Source organism: Microcaecilia unicolor, chromosome 2 (genome assembly GCF_901765095.1).
Source record: "Microcaecilia unicolor chromosome 2, aMicUni1.1, whole genome shotgun sequence".
NCBI lineage: Eukaryota > Metazoa > Chordata > Amphibia > Gymnophiona > Siphonopidae > Microcaecilia > Microcaecilia unicolor.
The window spans coordinates 492,578,975-492,603,557 of NC_044032.1; the positions used below are offsets into that span (position 1 = coordinate 492,578,975).

Genomic DNA, 24,583 nt, shown 5'->3' on the forward strand with positions numbered 1-24,583 from the left:
GCTGGCTCTTGCCTCTTCTGTCTGTCCTTTCTGAGCTAGCTCTGGCTCCCTGTGCTGACTGCATCCAGCAGCTTGACACTAATTGCTGCACTGCACCTGGGGGTGTTGACTAGGTTACCTCTCTCTCAGTGTGCTGGCTGCTTCCAGCAGGACACTAATTGCCTCAATACACTGCACCTGGATGTGGGGAGCCTCTCTGTGTTTCCCCCTGCTTTCTGCCTGAGTCCTGTGTTTGTGACGTCATCAGGGAAGGGCTTCTTAAGGAAAGGCTCTGCTGGCATTCAAGGCCTTTGCATGGTGTCATGCCCAGAGGCCAACAGGTTAGTCAGTGTGTTGCTGCGCTGCTTCTGAGCCTGTCTTCTGTGTGGGCTTTTGCCCTTCTGTTTCCAGTACCTGTGGGCTGCTTGCCCTTCTGCCTCAGTCTGTGTTTGGAGCCTGAAGCTCAACCCTGGTTTCCTTTCCTTCTTTGTATGTTACAGGCTGCTAGCCCTTCTGCCTTATTCTGTGTTTGGAGCCGAATGCTCAACCCCTGTTTGTTTCCCCTTTATGTGTTTCTGGCTGCTTGCCCTTCTGCCTTCTCTGTGGAGGTAGTCTCTGCAGCCCGGCCCTGGTTATTCCCTGTCTGTGTTTGCAGCCTGCCCTCTTCTCTGCCTGTATTCAGGGTTCTCTTTCAGCTGTGTATCGCCCTGTTCCCTGTGGCTACACAGCCTGAGTGTTGATCCCGAACCCTGCCTGTCTCTTCTGAGTCCTGGTTCTGGTTAGCTAGTGTATCCGGTTTCCGCTCTGCCTAGCTACCTTCTTCCCTGTGTGCACATCCTGAAACCGGCTTGTATATCCTGTGTGCATATCCTGAACCCTGCCTGTCTCTTCTGAGTCCTGGTTCTGGCTAGCTACTGTATCCGGTTTCCCGCTCTGCCTAGCTACCCTCTGTCCTGCGTGTCTCCCCTGAACCCTGCTTGTACATCCTTTGGGCTAAGCCTGATTCCTGCTTGTATATCCGGAGTGTATATCCTGAATCCTGTGTCTGTCTAGCCAGTGTGTATTTCCTGGGTGGTTACTCCTCTATCCTGTCTCTACCTAGCTAGAGGGTTTACCCTGTGAGTATTCCCTGATCCCCGGTCTGCCTAGGTTGCATGTATGCCCTTGTCCTTGCTCCTGCTAAGCTCTTGTACGTCTTGTCTTCATAGTCTGTCCTGTGTTTCTGGCTTAGCGGCTGCGGGCAGCGCTCAGTGCCGTCTAGCGTCTAGTATTGTTTCCTCGTGTTTTCTAGACCCGTGGTGGGTCCTCTGGATCTCTAGTTCCGGCCTTGCCCTGCAAGTCCTGTCGGCCGCCTGCACGCTAGAGCTCAACTCTAGCAGAAAGGTGGCTAAGTACAGGTGAAGCAGCTCCTGTTCTGCCGGTTCCAGTTGCCTACTTCCAGTCCAGAGTTCCGGTCTGGTCCTTCCGGATGTCCAGTTCCAAGACGGTCTTGCCTACCTCTGCCGCTCCGCGGCAGGGGCCCAAGGGCTCACGATTCCCAGTGCTGCCTTGAGGACCTGACAGCATACCAAGGGCCTCGAGAACGCGACACATACCCAGCACCCTGACAGCAGTATGCAGGTCCCTGGAACAGTTGTTGTTGGTTGCAGCGGACTGCAGAAAGGCAGAGCCAGGCCCATCCCCCCCCTACCTGTTCCACTTGTGGTGGGTAATGTTGAGCCCTCCCAAACCCCCCAAAACTCACTGTACCCACATGTAGGTGCCCCCCTTCAGCCCTTAGGGCTAGGGTAATGGTGCACACTTGTGGGTTTGGGGGGGGGGGGGATTTGGGGGACTCAGCACACAAGGGAAGGGTGCTATGCACCTGGAAGCTAATTTGGTTGTTGATAAAAGATGTTTGAAGTGCCCCCTAGGGTGCCCGGTTGGTGTCCTGGCATATGAGGGGGACCATTGCAGTACAAATGCTGGCTCCTCCCACGGCCAAATGCCTTGGATTTCGCCGGGTTTGAGATCGCCGGCAGTTTTTTCCATTATCGCGGAAAAACAAAACTGGCGATCTCAAACCCGGCGAAATCCAAGGCATTTCGCCGGCCCACATCATATTATCGAAAAAAAAAGATGGCCGGCCAGCTTAGCACCGCCGCCACAATAGATCGACAGCGAACTATTTGGCCGGCGACGTTCGATTATGCGCCTCTATATCATTTTGTTATCCTGTTTTACTATGTAAGCCGCATTGAGCCTGCCATTGAGTGGGATAGTGCGGGGTACAAATGTTACAAATCTACTATAATAAAACTCACCCTCAACATTCTGAAGACAACGTTCTGAAGTCACTCAGTCACTCACTGAAGGGTTCATGGATTCATGGTGGTGAAGCCAGAACACTGACCATGTCTCTCTGCCCCGCCCTCACTTGACGGACCAATCAGAAAAAACACCCTCAACATTCTGAAACACAAAGGACCATCACAACACCGTTCCCAGGCAACACTAGGCAACGTAAGACGGACCAATCAGAGGAAACTACGTGACAATAAGGGAGGAGCATTCCCCAGCAGAATGGCTCATTATCTGTGCAGCACGGAGAGCACAGAACCACCGCTGGAACGAGAGAAGAATATTCCTGCTGTGGGTATGTGCAAAAATAGACCATGGGAGAGGGGGGGGGGAAATTTTTAAATGCCTAATGCCAGTACTGAAGAATGCCAGAGGGCACATAGCAAAGACTATATTTGGGATCGCTTGACATGGAGTCAGAGGAGCCGGAAAACAACGTGCCCGTCACCATCTGGGACGTGGGCGAACAGGACAAGCTGCGGCCCAGCTGGAAGGATTACCTGCGACCCAGCCAGCAGCAAACAGCGACCAAGGAAGGGGGAGGAGTAGGGAAACATGCGGAGCGTATTTCCCTACTCCTTCCCTGCCTAGGAATCGCTGGAGACTGGCTGCCAAACTAACGAAACGACCGCACACCGACGCACCACCTCCATCATTCGAAAGGCATCCACTCTTTCTTCAACAGAAATGCAAACTAATAATACAAAACAAACAAAGAATACATGGTTTCTCAGGCGGCTGCAGGTAACTCCACACCCCCTTCCTCTTCCCCTTTTGCCGAAGCGGCCAAGGACGTGCCCAACCATCCCCAGCCTCAGGCAAGCTGTCTCCCACCTCGGGGATTCCCCGAGCACCCAGAAAAAGACGGCGCTGATTCCTGCAGCGCATAAATGTTCCAGCATTCCCCTGCAGCCGGCCTGAAATGGACCAAACATACCGGATCACCCCCCGATGGCCCAAGACTGTGCTCTTCTCCCTTCCGCCAACTTAAAACAACCATCCCCGTCCTCAGGCAAGCCGTCACCCACCTCCAGGATGCCCAGAACCCCAGCCCAGTGGAAAAAGATGGCGCTGCTTCCAACAGCACATTTCTCTTCCAGCATTCCCCTACAGCAACCCTGAAACGGCCAAAAAATACCGACAGACAAAGAACGTGCTCCTCAACCTTCCGCCCATCTAAAACAACACTGCTGCCTCAGCACAACACAAAAAAAAAAACATGGGAAAAAAAAAACAACACTCAACAAAGGCTGACCCCCCCTACAACCACATTTACATTTCACCAACAGATAGACCCCCCCCTCCACAAACCTCCTTGACAGACAAAACCACACACACACAATACAACAGAAACACACCCTCAAAGCCACACACCAATCCAACACACTTTGCCAGCACAGCACATCCCCCAAGCAAAAAACAAAACAAAAAAAGACACACATCAACAACCTGCACACACACCGCACCCTCACACCCTCACACACACACAAAATAACTCTGTGACACATACACACACACACAAAAAAAAACCACATGCTAGCGCCCGTTTCATTGGTTTCGGAAACGGGCCTTTTTTACTAGTAAATAAATAAAGGAAAGAAAATTAGCAGGTAAGACCTCATTTCTCCATAAAAGAGTCTTATTGGTTCCATTAAATATATTTAACATTAACTGTTTATTAGACATGGTAGAGTTTTCTTAGACTAGGATGTGAATTAAATAATTGGAATGACAAGCAACTTTAGATAATAAAGACCATTCTGATAGCATTTGCATGTTCTTCTTTTCAGACACCAGCGACTTTACTCCCTGCTAGACAGATTTCGTCTTACAGTTGCTCCAGAAACTGTTAGTCCTCCACCTCTGATTACTTTGCACCCACTTGATGGGGAGAAGAAGCCTGCTGTAGAGACACTAATTCCAGACAAAGTAAGTACAGATTAGGACATTCTGAGGAATTCACTCTGTTGTACAACTCATTTAGGCTCCAGTGCATTAAAGTGCACAATTTTCTTGTGTTAATCTCCCAATACCATAAACATTTTTAGCTCAGGAAAATCAGTGGTAAAACCACTACACTGAAGACTAGCACAATTGTTGAATAACAAATTGCTCAGATTATTATAAAGATTTTTTTTTAACTTTTCTCCTAGCACTGAATCTTCACACCAGCTCATGGCTAGGCTAAACCAGCAGTGCAGGAGCAAAAGGGTCTCCTGAGGTGAAGTGCAGCATTTCAGTTCACGTAACCTGATGCCTGGTGACGGAAGTGTTCTCTCCCCCGCCCAATCCCACCCACAAAGTCCTCTCCAGGACACCCCTCTGTCCACCTTCATCCCCTAGATTCCCATAATTCCTTCAACCAGCCTTGATATCTGGCACAGGAAGTCCATTGACCATTAGGAAGGTGTCCAGCAGACCATCATCTCTTCATGCAACCATCTTGGAAAGTGACAGTGCCTGACCTTTAGTGATACTTTTCAAGCACCACTTAACACTAAGGGCGTCTTTTACTAAGACGTGCTCACGTTTTTAGCACGTGCTAAAATTGTGGGCGCTCTTAAACGTTAGAGATGCCCATAGAAATGCATTGGCATCTCTAACGTTTAGCGTGCCCACAATTTTAGCGCGTGCCAAAAATGTGAGTGTTCCTTAGTAAAAGACCCTCTTCGTTTCCTCTCTGTAAAATTGTTTTTAGATATTTTTACTACAAAAATTGAAAGTATTGTGATGTGTTTGGGCCTGTTGGTGCTGGGCCTCAGAATCAAAACCCAACACCTCACCCATACAAATTCCCCAACTGATTTCTTAGGACCATTGGCCTGGTAAGTACCAAAAACAACTATAAATAAAAGCAGCTTCTCACATTACCAAAGTTTATTCTTACCCAAGAACATAAAAAGATAGGAAATAATAGAAAATTGGGAGCAGCACATAAGAAACAGAGTAGTGAGGGAACATAAACAAAAGGGAGTTTCCATGGAAATGGTCGTATATTCCTTAGTCTCTTGAGACAAACTGAGGAAGATTTTCAGTGCCTCTGCCTTTCAGACCAGGCATTTATATAGGGTTTGTCAGCCCAAAGTACAAAGAACTGTTTTTTTTCAGGAATACATCATACGTCATTCGTTTGTTACAATTGCTGAAAGGTATATAAAAAAATTATGCATTTCCTTAAAAGGTCCATTTCAGTCTTTTTGTTAAATAAACACATCCTCAGTAAAGCAATCTTTATCTTACATCAGGATTCAGTTCTCACAGAGTTCCCACCCTGTAATAACATTCTCCTTTCCTGTGTCACAGTATCTTGTCTTTCTCCTCCATCAGGTTCCTTGCCCCCCTCACATGGTAATTGGTTCTGCAGCCTAAAAGTCTCCAATTAGCCTCTTTGAACACACAATGAATTTGCATGACTCATTGTCTTTCAGTTACTGGGCCAGAGGAAGGGAGGAAGGGTTGGGGTACTTGCTTGTTTGTGCTGGGCACCAAATGGCCTTATTTATTTCTTTTGTAATCCACAGAAAAGAAAAATGTCTCCACACTTTAAACGTCAGTAGATTATGGTTATTCTTTATATTAAATATTACCAGCACTCGGACTGTATGGTCTAGGCCTTCATAATTGCACCTCCACCAACAGATGCCATTGCAAGGACAAATTAATGATATGAGAATGTGTTTACTGGAGCACCTGCATGATTTTTCAATAATCTTGTTTCTCCATGAAGGTGGCCTGAGATGTATTTGTTAATTTTCTTTGTGATACATCAGTACTTATTGAAGTAGACGTCCCAACACTGTTGTTGTGCTGGTGTTAAAATAGATAAATGGGGATCCTCTCAGGATCGCCCAAATCAGCATGATCGAAAGACGATTTTGGGTGCCCTCAAGTGCAGTCTGTCGCGGGGACAACCAAAGTTCACCGGGACGTGTTGGAGGCGTAGCAAAGGTGGGACTGGGGCGTGCTTACGAGATGGGCGTCCTCGGCCGCTAATGGAAAAAAGAAGGACGTCCCTGACGAGCATTTGGTCGACTTGGTCCATTTTTTTTCACGACCAAGCCTCAAAAAGGTGCCTGAACTGACCAGATGACCACCGGAGGGAATCAGGGATGACCTCCCCTTAATCCCCCAGTGGTCACCAACCCCCTCCCACCCTAAAACAAAAAATTAACATTTTTTTTTGCCAGCCTCAAATGTCACACCCAGCTCCATGACAGCAGTATGCAGGTCCATGGAGCAGTTTTAGTGAGTGCAGTGCACTTCAGGCAGGCGGACCCAGGCTGATCCCCCCATACCTGTTACACTTGTGGTGGTACATAAGTACATAAGTACATAAGTACATAAGTAGTGCCATACTGGGAAAGACCAAAGGTCCATCTAGCCCAGCATCCTGTCACCGACAGTGGCCAATCCAGGTCAAGGGCACCTGGCACGCTCCCCAAACGTAAAAACATTCCAGACAAGTTATACCTAAAAATGAGGAATTTTTCCAGTCCATTTAATAGCGGTCTATGGACTTGTCCTTTAGGAATCTATCTAACCCCTTTTTAAACTCCGTCAAGCTAACCGCCCGTACCACGTTCTCCGGCAATGAATTCCAGAGTCTAATTACACGTTGGGTGAAGAAAAATTTTCTCCGATTCGTTTTAAATTTACCACACTGTAGCTTCAACTCATGCCCTCTAGTCCTAGTATTTTTGGATAGCGTGAACAGTCGCTTCACATCCACCCGATCCATTCCACTCATTATTTTATACACTTCTATCATATCTCCCCTCAGCCGTCTCTTCTCCAAGCTGAAAAGCCCTAGCCTTCTCAGCCTCTCTTCATAGGAAAGTCGTCCCATCCCCACTATCATTTTCGTCGCCCTTCGCTGTACCTTTTCCAATTCTACTATATCTTTTTTGAGATACGGAGACCAGTACTGAACACAATACTCCAGGTGCGGTCGCACCATGGAGCGATACAACGGCATTATAACATCCGCACACCTGGACTCCATACCCTTCTTAATAACACCCAACATTCTATTCGCTTTCCTAGCCGCAGCAGCACACTGAGCAGAAGGTTTCAGCGTATCATCGACGACGACACCCAGATCCCTTTCTTGATCCGTAACTCCTAACGCGGAACCTTGCAAGACGTAGCTATAATTCGGGTTCCTCTTACCCACATGCATCACTTTGCACTTGTCAACATTGAACTTCATCTGCCACTTGCACGCCCATTCTCCCAGTCTCGCAAGGTCCTCCTGTAATCGTTCACATTCCTCCTGCGACTTGACGACCCTGAATAATTTTGTGTCATCGGCGAATTTAATTACCTCACTAGTTATTCCCATCTCTAGGTCATTTATAAATACATTAAAAAGCAACGGACCCAGCACAGACCCCTGCGGGACCCCACTAACTACCCTCCTCCACTGAGAATACTGGCCACGCAATCCTACTCTCTGCTTCCTATCTTTCAACCAGTTCTTAATCCATAATAATACCCTACCTCCGATTCCATGACTCTGCAATTTCTTCAGGAGTCTTTCGTGCGGCACTTTGTCAAACGCCTTCTGAAAATCCAGATATACAATATCAACCGGCTCCCCATTGTCCACATGTTTGCTTACCCCCTCAAAAAAATGCATTAGATTGGTGAGGCAAGACTTCCCTTCACTAAATCCGTGCTGACTTTGTCTCATCAGTCCATGTTTTTGTATATGCTCTGCAATTTTATTCTTAATAATAGCCTCCACCATCTTGCCCGGCACCGACGTCAGACTCACCGGTCTATAATTTCCCGGATCTCCTCTGGAACCTTTCTTAAAAATCGGAGTAACATTGGCTACCCTCCAGTCTTCCGGTATTACACTCGATTTTAGGGACAGATTGCATATTTCTAACAGTAGCTCCGCAAGTTCATTTTTTAGTTCTATTAATACTCTGGGATGAATACCATCAGGTCCCGGTGATTTACTACTCTTCAGCTTGCTGAACTGACCCATTACATCCTCCAAGGTTACAGAGAATTTGTTTAGTTTCTCCGACTCCCCCGCTTCAAATATTCTTTCCGGCACCGGTGTCCCCCCCAAATCCTCCTCGGTGAAGACCGAAGCAAAGAATTCATTTAATTTCTCCGCTACGGCTTTGTCCTCCTTGATCGCCCCTTTAACACCATTTTCGTCCAGCGGCCCAACCGACTCTTTGGCCGGTTTCCTGCTTTTAATGTATCTAAAAAAGTTTTTACTATGTATTTTTGCTTCCAACGCTAATTTCTTCTCAAAGTCCTTTTTTGCCCTCCTTATCTCCGCTTTGCATTTGGCTTGGCATTCCTTATGATCTATCCTGTTACTTTCAGTTGGTTCTCTTCTCCACTTTCTGAAGGATTGTTTTTTGGCTCTAATGATTTCCTTTATCTTACTGTTTAGCCACGCCGGCTGACGTTTAGTCTTTTTTCCCTTTTTTCTAATACGTGGAATATATTTGTCCTGAACCTCCAGGATGGTGTTTTTAAACAGCATCCACGCCTGATGCAAGTTTTTTACTCTGCGAGCTGCTCCTTTCAGTCTTTTTTTCACCATTTTTCTCATTTTGTCGTAATCACCTTTTCTATAGTTAAACGCTAGCGTACTTGATTTCCTAGTTTCACTTCCTTCAATGCCAATATCAAAACCGATCATATTATGATCACTGTTATCAAGCGGCCCTCGTATCGTTACCCCCTGCACTAGATCATGAGCACCACTAAGGACTAAGTCTAGTATTTTTCCTTCTCTTGTCGGCTCCTGAACTAGCTGTTCCATGAAGCTGTCCTTGATTTCATCAAGAAATCTTATGTCCCTTGCGTGTACAGATGTTACATTACCCCAGTCTATATGCGGGTAATTGAAATCCCCCATTATTATTGTGTTGCCCAGTTTGTTTGCGTCCCTGATTTCCTTTAACATTTCCGCATCCGTCTGTTCGTCCTGGCCAGGCGGACGGTAGTACACTCCTATCACTATCCTTTTCCCCTTTGCACATGGAATTTCAATCCACAGTGATTCCAAGGAGTGTTTTACTTCCTGCAGAATTTTCAATCTATTTGATTCAAGGCTCTCGTTAATATACAATGCTACCCCTCCACCAATCCGATTCACCCTATCACTACGATATAATTTGTACCCCGGTATGACAGTGTCCCACTGGTTATCCTCCTTCCACCAGGTCTCAGAGATGCCTATTATATCTAATTTTTCATTTAGTGCAATATATTCTAACTCCCCCATCTTATTTCTTAGGCTCCTGGCATTCGCATATAGACATTTCAAACTATGTTTGTTGTTCCTAAGTACATCATGCTTAGTACTTGACAGTATTAATTGGCAATCTTTTGTCTGATTTTTATTGTTATTTAAAGATACCCGATCTACTACAATCTCTTTTGCAACCTCACTATCAGGATACTCTATCTTCCCTGTTATGGTGATATCTTTGAAAGATACCTTATCCCGAACCATGCTCTTTTGAGCGACTGTCGGCCTTCCCCCCATTTCTAGTTTAAAAGCTGCTCTATCTCCTTCTTAAACGCCGATGCCAGCAGCCTGGTCCCACTCTGGTTAAGATGGAGCCCATCCTTTCGGAATAGGCTCCCCCTTCCCCAGAATGTTGCCCAGTTCCTAACAAATCTAAAGCCCTCCTCCCTGCACCATCGTCTCATCCACGCATTGAGACTCTGGAGCTCTGCCTGTCTCTTGGGCCCTGCGCGTGGCACAGGTAGCATTTCAGAAAATGCTACCCTGGAGGATCTGGATTTCAGCTTTCTACCTAAGAGCCTAAATTTTGCTTCCAGAACCTCTCTCCCACATTTTCCTATGTCATTGGTACCCACATGTACCAAGACAGCGGACTCCTCCCCAGCACTATCTAGAATCCTATCTAGGTGACACGTGAGGTCCGCCACCTTCGCACCAGGCAGGCAAGTCACCAGGCGATCCTCACGTCCACCAGCCACCCAGCTATCTATATGCCTAATGATCGAATCACCAAGTACAACAGCTGTCCTAACCTTTCCCTCCCGGGCAACATTTGGAGATATATCCTCGGTGCGAAAGGATAATACATCCCCTGGTGGGCAGGTCCTGGCTACAGGAGTACTTCCTACTTCACCAGGGTGATGCTCTCCTTCTAGGAGACCTCCCTCCTCCAAGGTAGCACAGGGGCTACCTGACTGGAGGTGGGACTTCTCTACAACATCCCTGTAGGTCTCCTCTATGTACCTCTCTGTCTCCCTCAGCTCCATCAAGTCTGCTACTCTAGCCTCAAGGGAACGGACACGTTCTCTGAGAGCTAGGAGCTCTTTGCATCGGGCACACACATATGACACCTCACCAATTGGGAGATAATCATACATGTGACACTCAATGCAAAAGACTGGATAGCACCCCTCTCGCTGCTGGACTGCTGACTCCATCTTAGTGTTTTTTGAGTTTTTCCGTAATTTAAAACTTGCTAAAATATTAAGGATATCAGCCTATCACTAACTTACAGTTCCTCCTTTAAACCCCAATCTTCAAGTTCCGAAAGCACAAGCAAAATTTGTTCACTTACCAGAGAAATATCCTCTTCTCCCAGAACTTATTAGAAGGAAAGCTTTCTAACGGCGCGCGGCACCTTGAGCAGAGGCCCCGAGTGGATCGGAACGGACCTGGGAGTCACTCTGGCGAAGGCTCCGAGGATATGCAGATGAGCTGCAAGTCCTCCACGGCACCTGAGAAGGCAACCGGTGGGAGAGCTGGGCACCTCTCAACCAAGAAAAGGCTTACCAGGGGTTAGGCCGAAGCCAGCATTCCTCCCCCTGAGGGTCACCTGATCCTGGCTAAGAAGTACCTGGTAGCTCTGGGTAGGTGGAGCGAAAGCCCTGGGTAACTGTGGCGAAGGCCCTGGGAAGGTCGGGGTGGATTTGGGAGTCACCCCGGATGCAGCTGTGAGGATATGCAGAACGCTGCAAGTCCTCCACAGCACCTGGTAGGAGCACTGTGCACCTTGAGCAGAGGCCCCGAGTGGATCGGAACGGACCTGGGAGTCACTCTGGCGAAGGCTCCGAGGATATGCAGATGAGCTGCAAGTCCTCCACGGCACCTGAGAAGGCAACCGGTGGGAGAGCTGGGCACCTCTCAACCAAGAAAAGGCTTACCAGGGGTTAGGCCGAAGCCAGCATTCCTCCCCCTGAGGGTCACCTGATCCTGGCTAAGAAGTACCTGGTAGCTCTGTAAATGTGAGCCCATCAAAACCCACCCGAAACCCACTGTACCCACATGTAGGTGCCCCCCTTCACCCCTTAGGGCTATGGTAGTGGTGTACAGTTGTGGGGAGTGGGTTTTGGGGGGTTGGGGGGCTCAGCACCCAAGGTAAGGGAGCTATGCACCTGGGAGCAATTTGTGAAGTCCACTGCAGTGCCCCCTATGGTGCCCGGTTGGTGTCCTGGCATGTCAGGGGGACCAGTGCGCTACGAATGCTGGCTCCTCCCATGACCAAATGGCTTGGATTTGGTCGTTTTTTAGATGGGCGTCCTCGGTTTCCATTATCGCCGAAAACTGGGGACGACCATCTCTATGGTTGACCATCTCTAAGGTCGACCTAAATGTTGAGGTTTGGGCTTCCCCGACCGTATTATTGAAACAAAAGATGGACGCCCATCTTGTTTTGATAATAGCGGTTTCCCCACCCCTTCACAGGGCCGTCCTGTGGGGACGCCCTCAGGAAAACCTGGGCACCCTGTTCAATTATGCCCCTCCACCTGGCCCTAATACTATACTGAGATAAGACCATTCGTATTTGATTATTGGCCATATTAGCTCTAGCCAGTATTTTTCTGGCAGAATAATTTTTTTTTAATTTTTGTAATTTGGGAACATGTGTGTTGCTTTTCATTTTTTGTCTTCTGCAGACTGATGTTTGTTGTTTGACTTTATTATCTATGTTTGAATTCATAATGTATATTTATACTGAATTTCATGATAGGCAAACTAGAAATACTTTAAATAAATAAGGGCCTCTTTTACTAAACCACGCTAGCGATTCCTGCATGGCAAATGTGACCCAGCCCATTCAAAATGATAGGGCTGCAGTGCATTTGCCGCACTGGGAATTGCTAATGTGGTTTATTAAAAGAAGCCCTAAGTTTGCTGGTTTGGAATAAAACACCAGTATTTTACCTAACTTGAAATAATTCCTGGAAAATCAGGACTACAACAGATTTTGGATTATACCATTGCATCCATCCTCTGATGCCTCAGTGAGAGTAATTTTAGCACAGGTCACCTTATCTAAAGAGGTACATAAATGCATATGTTATGCCTATTTCATAATGGCTCAACATAGAAAAAGGTCCAAAAACAGAGGTGAAAAGATATACAGTGGGCCTGATATTCAGCCGGCGGAAGTCCATGCCAGCTGTCTTACCGGATACTCAATGCCAGGCCATGTCTGGGCACCAGCATTAAAAATCTGGCTATACATTAGCTGCTGAAGCGTACACGGTTAAAAGCAATATTCAGCCCTTCACTACATCCTCAGATCCTCAGAAGCTTAGCTAATGGATCCTCAGAAGCTTAGCCAAAATTGGGTGGCGGAGCAGGTGGGGGAAGAGAGGTTGGTGGTTGGGAGGCGAGGATAGTGGAGGGCAGACTTATACGGTCCGTGCCAGAGCCGGTGATGGGAGGCGGGACTGGTGGTTGGTAGGCGGGAAATACTGCTGAACAGACTTGTACGGTCTGTGCCCTGAAAAAGGCAAGTACAAATCAAGGTAAGGTATACACATGAGTTTATCTTGTTGGGCAGACTGGATGGACCATGCAGGTCTTTTTCTGCCGTCATATACTATGTTACTATGTTCTTTAAATCTTTCTTATAGTTGTAACTACCAATCTATTTCTCATCTGCCCTTAATTGGGAAAATAATTGAGCAGATAATGCATGGAAAATTGTAAAAATTCTCAATAAAGTATGTTGTTAGATCCAAGTCAACATGACTTTTGTTCGGGTCATAGCCTAGAGATACTGCTTATTTCAGTCAAAACCCATAACTACAGGGAACTGATAATCATAATAGTACATACCTTTGATAACGGTTGTACACGCAGTTGTTATAAATTGACTGGCAGAGTTGAATGCTGAAGGGATATTTGTTGAATGATTTAAATCTTTCTTTTGGGGCCATTTTAAACAGGCATGAATAGATTGAGATGCCCGGTTAATTATACAAGTGACACAGGGAGAACTTCAGAGATTCCTCTTTGTCCCCTATTTTTTTAAATACAGTGCTCTCCATTTAAGTGCACGTCGGATAAGCTGCATGCCATACTTCGGTCCTGTTTTTGGCGCCATCAATTTCTATGGGGACAAACTTCGGTTTAGCACACCACTGATTAGTTCAGGATTCACTTATATGCATGGTTTAAGACCGCTCCTCTGCAGGAAAGACTCCGCATAAGCATGTGCACGGAATATGGAAGCCGATTGGCATGTGACAACCGACAAGATTTCAAATTTACCACCCTTTTATCTGCCACAGGCAGAATAAGCAAAAGAATGTTGTTAGAGTGTACACTGGGGTCATCGTCGCGCAACTGTAAGACTTTAACACTGGCTGAACGAATAGAAGTTCTTAAAAATTAGAAAACAAATAAAGTCAAGCATCTATTGCTAAAGAATATGGCGTCAATCCCAGTCAAATTTCACGTATCTTGAAGCAGAAAGACCAGCTTCTGGAAGACTGGCAAAACAATACAAATCCACACTGGAAACGAAAACGGGCGGGAAAAGCTGAGGAGGTAGAAGATGCTCTTCTTCGGTGGTTTTCTCAAGTCAGGAGCAGACAGTTTCCTGTCAGTGGTCCACTGCTTATGGAGAAAGCTAACCAGCTAGCTGAAAGTCTTGGACTAACTGAATTCAAAGCCACTGTTGGATGGTTGGAAAGATGGAAGTAGAGGAACAACATAAAATTCAAGAAACAGAACGGTGAAGACGCTGATGACTTTGGTGCTGACAATTGGGTTGTTTCAGTTCTTCCTACCATCTTGAACGAGTTTGCACCTCGTGACATTTTCATTGCTGACAAAAACGGTCTCTACTGGCAAGCGATTCCTGATGGAACACTTGCATTCAAACAAGCCAAAGCTACAGGAGGTAAAATATCGAAGAACCGACTGATGATCCTCCTTTGCTGCAATATGGATGGAAGTGAGAAGTTGGAACCCCTCATCATTGGAAAGAGCAAACAGCCCCGTTGCTTCAAGAATGTTAAGCGACTTCCTGTGTCATATGAGGCTAATGCAAATTCATGGATGACTGATGAAATTTGGAAGCAGTGGCTAAAGAAGTTAGACACTCGAATGCGGGCACAAAAGCGTCAGATTTTGTTGCTTTGTGATAATTGTTAGACAGTGATGATGTCAGGCTGTCTAATGCCAAGGTGGTCTTCCTGCCACCAAACACTACCTTTCTGATCCAACCTATGGATCAGGGCATAATAGCCAATTTCAAACAACATTATCGAGCTCTTGTGCTACGTCATCTGATGAGCATTATGGATGACCAGGCTGGCAAGGATAAACGTGCTGTTGAACTGGCTCATAATCTATCACTGTTGGATTCCCTACATATGCAGAAAGAAGTCTGGAATCATGTTACACAGGCAACCATTGTGAATCGCTACAAGCGGGCAAGCTTTGTTAGGGATGTGGAGAGGGATAAAACAGATGCAGCTGTTGCAAATGCATCAGATGAACAGGCTATTGACATCCCAGCCTGTGTTACTGAAGAGGAGTTTCATCACTACGTAGCTGTTGATTACGAACTACAAACAGCTGATGACAGCACTGATGTCCAGATATGCACCTACACGCAGGCAACGGCTGATGATGAAACAGATGATGAAATGAGCAGCGAGGCACATGCTCCTCCTGTCACTTTTGCAAGAGCGCTGGAGAGTCTCAACACTGTGCGGGCCTATCTGGAGGCCACCATCTGGCAGACGTAATCTATGAAACTCACAGATACAAGAGTGTACAGAGGACTATGACTGATTACTTCAAGTAAGCCTAACATCATTGTCAGTGATTATGTTTCTCTTAACCAGGTGAATATTAAGGGGATACACAAGATACAGAAAGATAAAGTATTTGGGAATATCACTTGTTGCACATTTTACCATGCATTTGCAGATTATGAAATTAGATCATTTTTTCTTAAGCTGCACCTGCTATGTAGAGTAAAAAAAAAAAAAGAAATAAAACAAAACAGTTTTGATGCTAGCAAACTTAATGGTCGGTACAGGTATTTCCCACTTTATATTACTGAGATTTGCAATATACTCACCTTCTGGAGATACCTTTAAGGTCTGTGCAGCTCACATAGATCACAGTTGTATTTATTAGAGGTAATAAAATGTCTGATTGTATTACTCTATTTCTCTGTAAAGTATTGTGTATAATTTAAATTATTACTGTTTAAAAAGCTTTGATCCAGATGTTTGGTTGAATTTTGTTTTTTATTGCATTAATATCAGCCATCTAATATGTTGTGCTTAAGCCAACAAGAATGCTTAGATTGCTGTCCTATGCAAATTGTGTGTCATACCCTGCACATTTTGGGGAGTCTCCCAGTGTACAGGCTTGGAATGCACCTTGTTTGGAGTTTTGCCAGAAGCATAATATATTAGAGTGTCATGAAAGGCTAAAAGCATACTTTATTTTGTTGGGTTTGCCTAATAGCATTGACAGTTGGTGTCCAGGTGTAATCATGCTTGTTTTATTTGTTATGCTATGGTGTTGTGTATTTATGTATCATTTTATTGCTTTTGTTGACCATGCCCACTTAGGATTATGAAGACAGACAAGATATAAGAGAAATGAAAACTGATCCTGAATTTATTCGAAATATATTCTTCTCCAAGATCAAGCAGGCTGCATATTATCACAGATGGATGATGTCATCTGATGGAGCCTGGTGCGGATGCTGACTATCAAGTTGAAGAAATTTCTAGCAGTTTACCTCCATGCATGCATGGGTGCCTTCCCACTTGACGTGTGAGCCCAGGTCCCTCAGTCTTCATTTTTCCGCAGAGCTGAGAGAACGTGTCTTCTCAACGCAGCGTGACTATTTTCTCTCTTTAGTGCCTTCCCGTGTGGTCCCTTTGCCATTTTTTCTCATGTTTTATGTTCTATTTGTTGTGGTTTTGGTTATCTCTTTAGTTTCTTAGTTTTTCAGCACTTTTAAGTTTTCTTCATTTTTACGCAACCATCTAGGCATATTTTTTCGGCCAGATCCCTGACCTCGATTTGATCATCGCCCCTTTTTCGGTCACAACTGAGGAGTTTAATTTGGCCTCAATTCATTTTTCAATGTCTCAGAAGACCCCCAGTGGCTTCAAGAGGTGCAGCCAGTGTAAGTGGGTGATTGCTATTACAGACCCGCACTCATGGTGCATCGAGTGCCTGACCATGATCCTAACTCTCACTCTCAGTTTGAAAATGCAGTTAAGAGCATAGAGTGCGGCAGACACAGCAAAAACCTTTTGGCTCCTCAAAGTCCAATCCATCATCAGCACTGGAAGCATCAACCGTGATGGCTGCACACACTTTGACATCCACTGGGAATGCACCAGCATCAAGAAGGTCTCCACCTCTCTCAACATTGGGCACTGATAGCAGACCTTGAGACTAGTCAACATCGGACCTGACACCAAGAGCATGCTTGGATTCAGCATCATTCTCATCGGCACCGAAGGACGGCGATGCAGTGCATTGGGAGAAGCCCAATAAGCACAAGCATCAGTCCTCGCGTCACCTCCATCTGCTCGCCATAACAGAAACCTGGCTCTGCCCTGATGACTCTGCTTCAGTCGCAGCCCTGTGCCATGGCGGTTATCTATTTTCACATACTCCTCGCCCTGCTGGCCGTGGGGGCGGTGTTGGACTACTTCTCTCTCCCTCCTCCAGATTTCAACCCCTTCTTCCACCTCAATCTCATTGTTTTTCCTCCTTTGAAGTCCACTCTATCCGCCTTTTCTCTCCTCTGCCTCTTCGAATAGCGGTCATTTACCGTCCCCCTGATAAGTCCCTTTCATCCTTTCTCAGTGACTTTGACGCCTGGCTTGCCTTCTTCCATGATCCTTCCTCCCCCTCTCTCATCCTTGGTGACTTTAATATTCCTGCTAATGATCCTTCCAACTCCTATATTTCCAAGTTACTCGCTTTAACGTCATCCTTTAATCTCCAACTATGCTCCACCTCTCCCACTCATCAAAATGGTCACTGTCTTGATCTCATCTTCTCCTCCAACTGTTCACCTTCTAGTTTCCTTGCCTCTGATCATCCCTCCTCTGATCACCATCTTATAACTTTCACACTTAAATCTCCTCCCTCCCAGTCCCGTCCTATCCTATCTAATTTATCTAGGAATCTTCACGATATTGACCCTTCATCTCTATCCTCCCATGTTTCAAACCTCCTCTCTACTGTGGCACCATCCACGTCTGTCAACGAGGCTGTTTCTTCTTACAACAATACTCTATCCTCTGCCTTAGACACTCTTGCACCTTTGATGACCCGCCCTGTAAGGCGTACAAAACCCCAACCTTGGCTGACTTCTAATATCCGCTACCTACGTTCCTGTACCCGCTCCGCCGAACGCCTCTGGCGGAAATCTCGGGCCCTTGCTGATTTCTTACACTTTAAGTTCATGCTGACCTCCTTCCAATCTGCTCTTTTATGTGCCAAACAGGATTATTATATCCAACTGACCAACTCTCTTGGCTCTAATCCTCGACTTCTCTTCACCACATTGAACTCTCTCCTCAAGGTGCCCCCTCCCCCAACGCCCCCTTCATTATCTCCTCAGACCCTTGCTGAATTCTTTCACAACAAGGTTCAAAAGATAAACCTTGCTTTCTCTACCTCACCAGCTCTCCCTCCACTAGTCCGTTCCCCTCTCTCTCCTTCCCCTCATTCCCTTTCCTCCTTTCCTGAAGTTACTATTGAGGAAACTACACTTCTCCTTTCTTCCTCAAAATGTACCACCTGTTCCTCTGATCCCATTCCCACCCACCTTCTTAATGCCATCTCTCCTACTCTTATTCCTTTTATCTGTCACATTCTCAACCTCTCACTTTCCACTGCGACTGTCCCTGCTGCCTTTAAACATGCTGTGGTCACACCTCTCCTTAAGAAGCCTTCACTTGACCCTACTTGTCCCTCTAATTACCGACCCATCTCCCTCCTTCCTTTTCTCTCCAAATTACTTGAGCGTGCTGTTCACCGCCGCTGCCTTGATTTTCTCTCCTCACATGCTATTCTTGACCCATTACAATCTGGTTTTCGCCCTCTCCACTCAACCGAAACTGCGCTTACTAAAGTCTCCAATGACCTATTACTGGCTAAATCCAGAGGTCAATATTCCATCCTCATTCTTCTTGATCTTTCTGCTGCTTTTGACACTGTCGATCACAGCATACTTCTCGATACCCTGTCCTCACTTGGATTCCAGGGCTCTGTCCTTTCCTGGTTCTCTTCCTACCTCTCCCTCCGCACCTTTAGTGTTCACTCTGGTGGATCCTCTTCTACTTCTATCCCTCTGCCTGTCGGCGTACCTCAGGGTTCTGTTCTTGGTCCCCTCCTCTTTTCTATCTACACTTCTTCCCTTGGTTCATTAATCTCATCCCATGGCTTTTCCTACCATCTCTATGCTGATGACTCCCAAATCTACCTTTCTACCCCTGATATCTCACCTTGCATCCAAACCAAAGTTTCAGCGTGCTTGTCTGACATTGCTGCCTGGATGTCTCAACGCCACCTGAAATTAAATATGACCAAAACCGAGCTTCTCATTTTCCCCCCCAAACCCACCTCCCCGCTCCCCCCGTTTTCTATTTCTGTTGATGGCTCTCTCATTCTCCCTGTCTCCTCAGCTCGAAACCTTGGGGTCATCTTTGACTCTTCTCTCTCCTTCTCTGCTCATATCCAGCAGACCGCCAAGACCTGTCGTTTCTTTCTTTACAACATCCGTAAAATCCTCCCCTTTCTTTCCGAGCACGCTACCAAAACCCTCATCCACACCCTTGTCACCTCTCGTTTAGACTACTGCAATCTGCTTCTTGCTGGCCTCCCACTAAGTCACCTCTCCCCTCTCCAGTCGGTTCAAAACTCTGCTGCCCGTCTCATCTTCCGCCAGGGTCGCTTTACTCATACTACCCCTCTCCTCAAGACCCTTCACTGGCTCCCTATCCGTTTTCGCATCCTGTTCAAACTTCTTCTACTAACCTATAAATGTACTCACTCTGCTGCTCCCCAGTATCTCTCCACACTCGTCCTTCCCTATACCCCTTCCCGTGCACTCCACTCCATGGATAAATCCTTCTTATCTGTTCCCTTCTCCACTACTGCCAACTCCAGACTTCGTGCCTTCTGTCTCGCTGCACCCTACGCCTGGAATAAACTTCCTGAGCCCCTACGTCTTGCCCCATCCTTGGCCACTTTTAAATCTAGACTGAAAGCCCACCTCTTTAACATTGCTTTTGACTCGTAACCACTTGTAACCACTCGCCTCCACCTACCCTCCTCTCTTCCTTCCCGTTCACATTAATTGATTTGATTTGCTTACTTATTTTTTATTTTTTTGTCTATTAGATTGTAAGCTCTTTGAGCAGGGACCGTCTTTCTTCTATGTTTGTGCAGCGCTGCGTATGCCTTGTAGCGCTATAGAAATGCTAAATAGTAGTAGTAGTAGTACGGTGCGGGGAGCACCGTGGCATCGGCATCTCCGGTACCGAGAAGAGTTTTTCCCCTCTTTGGAACAGGTACTGTAGAGCAATCCTCGAAGCAGCCAGGTTCCTGCTACCAGTTCAACGTACGCCTTCTCAGTCTGTCTCTCATCCGGCTCCCCCACCTTTGCCGATGCCATCCTTTGAGTGGTTCTAAGCCATACTCAGGAAGGAGCTAGTGCAGATGCTGCATTGAGGGTGCTTGCGTCAGCTGCGGATCAGCTACAGCATCCTCCTGAGGCTCCTCCCATGTCTGTGCAGACATCCTTAATTCTGGCACCTTGAAGGGTGTCAATATCGCATATAGTACTGCTCTTGACATTGGGGGAGGAAGCTTCACCGGAGTCGGAGAGTAGAACTGTATGTCGGTGCTCTTCGGGGCGTGTACAGGTTTCCATTCAGTCATTCAGACACACTCATCAAGCCCATTATGATTATGGGGAAGAGCCTGACTGGGACCACTCATGGGATTCAGAAAAAGATCCACATTACTTCTCAAAGGAGGAGTCGTATGGTATTCGCTCTGATCCGTCCCCACCTCAAGAGAGACGAAAATCTCTACCTGAGAGTCTCTTTCATCAGTTTCGTGAGGGAGATGACAGCCGTCCAATTTAAGTTGGAAATAGAGGAAGAAAAGGAAAGGGCAAAGGGGGTGGGACTTGACATACTGCCTTTCTGTGGTTACATTCAAAGTGGTTTACATATTATATACAGATACTTATTTTGAACCTGGGACAATGGAGGGGTTTGTGACTTGTCCAGAGTCACAAGGAACTGCAGTGGGAATCAAACCCAGTTTCCCAGATTCTTAGGCCGCTGCACTAACCACTAGGCTACTACTCCACTCAAGAACACAGGGCAGAAATGTTGACTTGTTCTGGACTACGAGTCTCTGCATAAGGAAGGGGTTACAGTACCACTGCACCATATCCTTAGAGATTCACTGGCGAGGTGGCACCAAAGAAGATGGATATGCAATACTGTATCCAGAAGGCTCCAGGATTCGAGAAAGCCCAGCTGCTGCACCATTCCCTAGTTGTTGAATCCACCAACAAATGTCCTATAAGCTCCAGGTCTCAAGCCTTGGCTCCTCCAGGTAGAGAGACCAGGACTCTAGATTTGTTTGGGAAGAAAGCATATAAAGCCTTGATGCTCATTGCCCACATCCAGTCCTTTCAGCTCTACATGAGCCTGGTCCGCAGTACACATAGTCTTGAGAATTCTCTCCCAAAGGAGCAAGCCACAGAACTTCACCAGTTGACCAGGAAGCAGCTGGAGTGCTGTAAGTGTCTGGCCAGAGACGCATACGATTCTTCAGATATAGCATCCTATGGGTTTGGGGATGCGAAGACTCTCATGGGTACATGTTTCTGACCTGGAACCAGTGGTTCAGGAGAGGCTAGCAGATGGTCGATGCCAAGGGGACAAATTATTTGGAGAAAAAGTAGAGGAGGACTCTGACCTCATCAAGAAACATATGGATACTATCCAGACTCTATCTCGGCACCTTCCAGCTGCCACCACCTCCTCGCGGAGGTTTTCCGGTGGGCCTAGGCAGCAACCCTACTGTTCTCAAAGGCATAGGTTTGTGCCGCCTTCCTGCTATGGCCCACAGTCCCAAGGCCAGTATCCCTAGGCCCACCAACCTTATCCACAAAAAGCCCTGCCAGCTCCCCAGTCCAAACAAGCATTTGACTGGCTCCAGAAGAGCATAGCCACACTCCAAGTAACCGTCCCAGGCGACCTACCTGTAGGGGTAAGGATGAATTTTTTCCATGTACAGTAGCCCCTTGTAACCTCTAACCAGTGGGTTCTTCAAATAGTCTGTCTCAGTTACACCCTTCATTGGCGTCAACCACTACCAAATTGCCTACCAAAAGTATCATCAATCAGCTCTCATCACAAGCAGGTACTTGTAGAGAAAATCTGTGCCCTTCTAGATGCTAACGCGATTGAACCTGTGCCACTGGAGGAAAAAGCTAAAGGTTTATAGTTCATTAAAAATTTACTATACTCTTCAACCTAAGGGCCCTGAACAAATTCCTGGTCAAAGAAAAGTTCAGGATAGTTTCCCTGGGCACCCTCCTACCCATGATTCGGGCAAATGATTGGTTATGCTCTCTGGATTTAAAGGATGCGTACACCCACATTTCAATATGGTATCTCAGATTTTTGAATAGGGAAACAACACTCTCAGTATTGCATACTGCCCTTTGGTCTCGCATCAACTCCCAGAATGTTCACCAAATGTCTAGTGGTAGTTGCAGCATACTTACCCAGACTGGAAGTATATGTGTTTCCCTATCTGGACAATTGGCTGGTCAAGAGCACATCTCAGGGAGGGGCATTGGAGTTAATGCGCCTAACTATTCTGGTGTTGGACCTACCCCAAGTCCTATCTTCTCCCAGTCCAGCGATTGGAATTCATCAGAACCCTGCTTGATTCGTTGCAGGCTTGGGCTTTTCTCCCCGCAATCAAGAGTGGAGACCTTATCGACTCTGGCCTCACAGGTTCAAAGCAGCAAGCAGGTCACAGCTCGGCAATGTTGATATTGTTGGGTCACATGGCCTCAACAGTGTACACATCACACCCATGGCATGTCTCCATTTGAGAGAGGCTCAGTGGACTTTAGCTTCCCAGTGGCCTCAGGCAGCTGGGAACATATCGGATGTCATCCAAATTTCTCCATTCCTTTCTCTGGTGAATAATTCGAATGAGTTTGACTGTGGGACAACCATTCCAGATTTCACCTCCTCAGAAGGTGCTAACAATGGATGCATCCAGTCTGGGATGGGGGAGCTCATGTGGATGGGCTTCACACTTGGGAGAACTTTGTCAGCTCGGGAAACAGAGCTTCTCATCAACCTCCTTGAGCTAAAGGCCATTTGGAATGCTCAAAAGGTTTTCAGAAATAGGCTACAGAACCAAATTATACTGATGCAAACAGACAACCAGGTTTCAGTGTTCTCTGAGAACAAGCAGGGGGGTACGGGATCCTATCCCTTGTGTCAGGAAGCAGTAGGGATGTGACAGTGGGTCCTCCTGCACAGGATGGATCGTCCAGCCACATATCTTCCAGGAAAAGACAACTGCCTGGTGGACACACTGAATAGAGTTTTGCAACTGCACAAGTGGTCTCTAAATATGGGCGTAGCCTGCAAAATCTTCTGAGAGTAGGTCACCCCTCAGTGGATCTTTTTGTCACTTACTTCAACAACAAGGTTCCCCAATTCTGCTTCAGACTCAGATCACACGGCAGACTAGCTTCAGATGCCTTACTCCTGCATTAGGAGAAGGTCTGCTGTATGTGTAACCTCCAATTCCTCTCATAGAGAAGTCCTGAAACTCCAGCAGGACCGTGGAACTATGATCCCAATTGCACTTTACTGGCCGAGGCAGATCTGTTTCCCACTACTTCTGACTTATTCTCAGAAGATCAGTGGAGATAGTGTTTTCCAACACTCACCACCCACAAAAAAGGATTTCTTCTACATCCCAACCTCCAATCCCTGGCCCTCTTAGCTTGGTTGTCGAGGGCATGCAATTTGAGTACTTGGGTCTGTCAGAAGGTGTCTCCTGCATCTTGTTGGCTTCCAGGAAGGACTCCACTAAGATGAGTTACTCTTTTAAGTGAAGGAGATTTGCTTTCTGGTGTGAGGGCAAGGCCTTAGATCCCCTCACTTGTCCTACACAAAAACTGCTAGAATACCTCCTGCACTTCTGAGTCTTGATTTAAAATCACCTCTTTAGGGGAAAACTCTACAGACCCAAGAACTCTGAAAGGGAACTCAGGAACCCTGTAAAGTGAAATCCGTGTACACAATAGAGAGGGAGAAGGAAGAGAAGAAATAGATACTGAAACCATTGGTGATTGCTGGAACTAAAGCCTCATGTAGGGACATTACCTTCCCAGAGAAGTAGCCAAAACATGAGCATAAATACAAGGTAAATGGACATCAGGCTGCATAGATGATGTAAGGTCTTTAACAATCATATACAATCTCTTAGTATTAGGAGCCCTCGCAATAAGATCTGAATAATAACCTCTTCTGGCCAAACAAATTTGTTGCTTATAAAAAGCAGACGCTGCCCTAAATTTAGTTCTATCAATATCTGTTTTAGTTTTTCTCCACCTTCTCTCTCAATGACGCAATTGACTCTTCCAATATATCCAAAAGAGCCTGGTTTCAGAATTCCACCTGACCATCTAAACAAAGAGAGATAAGCTGCCCTACAGGGAAATGGAGATTTTGAGAAATAACAACTTCAATAGAGCTGCTAAACTCTGAGTGCATCTCGGAGGCTGTTGACATAGGTTAGGGCCAGGACTGCCCTGCATCAGAGTAATCAAGTAAAGAAGAGCCCAGCGCTTCCACAAGTATCTTCCAAAATCTTTATTCTATCAAAGTTCTCATAATTAACAGACCGACCGACTTTGATACAGTAAAGATTTTGGAAGATACTTGTGGAAGC

The 24,583-nt window shown here is 46.4% G+C and overlaps 1 protein-coding gene across 1 annotated transcript in view; it reads left to right on the plus strand.

Moving 5' to 3' along the window:
• The window catches only part of HTT (huntingtin), a 990,576-nt gene that overhangs the window by 677,646 nt on the left and 288,347 nt on the right, over positions 1-24,583 (plus strand). The window contains exon 46 of the mRNA XM_030191138.1: positions 4,110-4,248. Within this exon, the coding sequence (XP_030046998.1) occupies positions 4,110-4,248 (139 nt within the window). The remainder of the gene's footprint in view (positions 1-4,109; positions 4,249-24,583) is intronic.